General features: G+C 41.7%; 1 protein-coding gene across 1 annotated transcript; it reads right to left on the bottom strand.

Annotated features, from left to right (window-relative positions):
• Positions 1-762: 762 nt before the first annotated feature.
• On the bottom strand, positions 763-2,691 carry LOC138899197 (uncharacterized). The gene is made up of 3 exons (XM_070185335.1): positions 2,185-2,691; positions 1,468-1,776; positions 763-1,005 (listed from the first exon to the last, which is right to left on the bottom strand). The coding sequence occupies exons 1-3, from the start codon at positions 2,689-2,691 to the stop codon at positions 763-765; spliced, it is 1,059 nt and encodes a 352-aa protein (XP_070041436.1).
• Positions 2,692-2,934: the final 243 nt, after the last annotated feature.

The raw sequence follows: 2,934 nt of genomic DNA, 5'->3' as shown, positions 1-2,934 counted from the left end.
CACAAGTACTATTTATACTTAAGGGCCAAACTTAAGGGACAAGAGATCGTGTGCGGTCGTAAAATTACTTCTGTGGTCCGCACTCTGCTACTTGGTAGTTCAATATCCTTTGATCATCTGCAGTCCACAGATTTAGCTGGGCGGCCACAGAATTTGGTGCGGACCGCAGATTTCGTTGTGCAGCCGTACTTTGGCTGTTTCTCTGACAAACAAACTTTAGAGATTTTGCATTTTTCATCTCAATTTGTGCACCACACAAGATTTGTGCAGCCGCAGTTGCATTCTGCTGTAGCATTCAATTTTTCTATACTTAGCCAATTTTTCTGAGCACAGTTCCTTTAAAGCACACTCAGTCCTGCAACACACTTCAAATCCGGTTAGCACAAAATAACACTTATCTATAAAAGAAGAAAAGAAAAAGAAAAAGAAAACATGGGTTGCCTCCCAAGAAGCGCCTGATTTAACGTCACGGCACGACGCATATTACCATCACTTCAAATAAATAAGTGCCACCAAATGGTCATCATCAGCTTGTCCCAAATAATGCATCACCCGGTGACCATTGATTCAGAATACCTTATCATTTTTGTTCTTCAAGTCCAATGCACCAAAAGGTCTCACACCCACAAATTCAAAGGGACCACTCCATTTGGATTTCAGCTTTCCGAGAAATATCTTCAATCGTGAGTTGAACAACAAAACAAGATCTCCCACCTTGAACTCCTTGTTTCGGATGTATTTGTCATGAATGTACTTCATTATCTATTTGTACAAGGACAAACTTGCATATGCATGGTACCGGAACTCATCTAATTCATTCAATTGTGCAACCCGCAAATTAGCGGCTGCATCCCAATCAAGATTTAACTTCTTTAAAGCCCACATGGCTTTGTGCTCGAGTTCCATCAGAAGATGACAAGATTTTCCAAACACCAATCGGTATGGAGACATCCCGATAGAAGTTTTGAAAGCAGTCCGATAAGCCCATAGTGCATTATCAAGCTTCTTTGACCAATCCATTCGGTTAGCATTCACTGTTTTGGACAAGATACTCTTTATCTCCCTGTTGGAGACTTCCACTTGACCGCTAGCTTAAGGATGATAGGGAGTCGTAACTTTATTAGTGACACCATACTTGCTAAGCAAGGTATCAAAAGCCTTGTTGAAAATATGCGACCCCCTATCGCTTATGATAGCTCGCGGAGTACCAAATCTTGTGAAAATATTCTTCTTCAAAAATGTCACCACACTTCTCGCTTCATTGTTGGGTAGAGCAATGGCCTCAACCCATTTAGACACATAATCAATCGCGACCAAGATGTAGGTGTTTCCACAAGAACTCACAAAGGGACCCATGAAGTCAATACCCCACACGTCAAAGATATCAATCTCTAAAATGGTAGTGAGAGGCATTTAATTCTTCTTTGAGATTCCCCCGGCCCGTTGGCATTCATCACATCTTTTTACTATATCACTTGTATCTTTGTAGAGAGTGGGCCAATAGAAACCACAGCTTAGCACTTTAGCTGTCATTCTTGCTCCGCCATGGTGACCACCATAAGGCGAAGAGTGACAAGCTTCAATAATAATATTTTTCTCTTCATCTGGTACACATCTTCTAATTACCCCATCCATGCAAATCCGGAAGAGGTAAGGCTCGTTCCAATAATAGTCTTGACAATCTCGTTTGAGCTTCTTCCTTTGATTTGAAGAGAACTCATCCGAGATGATTCCACATACAAGGAAGTTTGCTAGATCAGTGAACCATGGCATATCCTTCATTGAAATAGAAAAGAGTTGTTCATCGGGGAAGGAGTCATCGATTTCAAGGCCATCATGCGGCCTCCCCTCCTCCTCCAAATGAGACAAGTGGTCCGCCACTTGATTTTCACTCCCTTTTCGATCTTGGATGTCAAGATCAAACTCTTGAAACAATAGCACCCATCTCATCAACCGAGCTTTTGAATCTTTCTTGCTCATAAGATAGCGAAGTGCCGCATGATCTGTATGAACAATAACCTTTGCACCCATCAAGTATGGGCGAAACTTCTCAATAGCAAACACAATGGCAAGGAGCTCTTTTTCGGTAATGGTTTAATTGACTTGGGCATCATTCATGGTCTTACTAGCATAGTAGACCGGATGAAAAATCTTGTTTATACGTTGCCCCAAAACTGCTCCAACCGCTACATCACGGGCATCGCACATGAGCTCAAAAGGAATACTCCAATTAGGAACGGTGATGATAGGAGTTGTTGTCAACTTGAACTTGAGAAATTCAAAGGCTCTCATGAAATTATCATTGATGTGAAATTTAGCATCTTTATCCAAAAGCTTGCACAAGGGGTTCACCACTTTGGAAATATCCTTTATGAATCGCCGGTAGAACCCCGCGTGACCCAAGAAACTTCTCACTCCTTTCACGGATGTTGGAGGTGGAAGTTTAGAAATCACCTCTATTTTCGCCTTCTCGACCTCAATGCCCTTCTTTGAAATTTTGTGGCCAAGGACAATGCCCTCCTCGAACATGAAATAGCATTTCTCCCAATTCAACACCAAGTTCGTTTCTTCACACCTTGCCAATACTTTATCCAAATTTGCTAAGCAATTATCAAAGGAATCCCCGACTATCGAAAAGTCATCCATGAAGACTTCAATGTAGTCCTCTATCATATCCGTAAATATCGCCATCATACACCGTTGAAAAATGGCCGGTGCATTGCACAATCCAAGCAGCATCCACTTGAAAGCGAAAGTGCCATAGGACAAGTGAAAGTTGTTTTCTCTTGATCTTCCGGGGAAATAAGGATTTGATTGTAGCCCGAATATCCATCTAGAAAGCAATAGAATACCCGGTCAGCCAATCTATCAAGCATTTGGTCAAGAAAAGGTAATGGGAAATGGTCTTTCGTTGTGACTTTGTTTAGCTTCCGA

Source organism: Nicotiana tomentosiformis, chromosome 9, assembly GCF_000390325.3.
Source record: "Nicotiana tomentosiformis chromosome 9, ASM39032v3, whole genome shotgun sequence".
In the NCBI taxonomy this organism is placed as follows: domain Eukaryota; kingdom Viridiplantae; phylum Streptophyta; class Magnoliopsida; order Solanales; family Solanaceae; genus Nicotiana; species Nicotiana tomentosiformis.
The sequence above is the reverse complement of the archived record's forward strand: the minus strand, read 5'-3'. Positions and strand labels throughout refer to the sequence as shown.

Excerpts from the sequence above, each read along its gene's own strand:
- LOC138899197 (XM_070185335.1), bottom strand. The coding sequence starts at position 2,691 with ATGGCGATATTTACGGATATGATAGAGGACTACATTGAAGTCTTCATG. Across the intron at positions 1,777-2,184 it reads GCGATGCCCGTGATGTAGCG|GATATGCCATGGTTCACTGA; the intron begins GTTGGAGCAGTT and ends ATTTCAATGAAG. Across the intron at positions 1,006-1,467 it reads ACAAAGATACAAGTGATATA|AAGCTTGATAATGCACTATG; the intron begins GTAAAAAGATGT and ends GATTGGTCAAAG.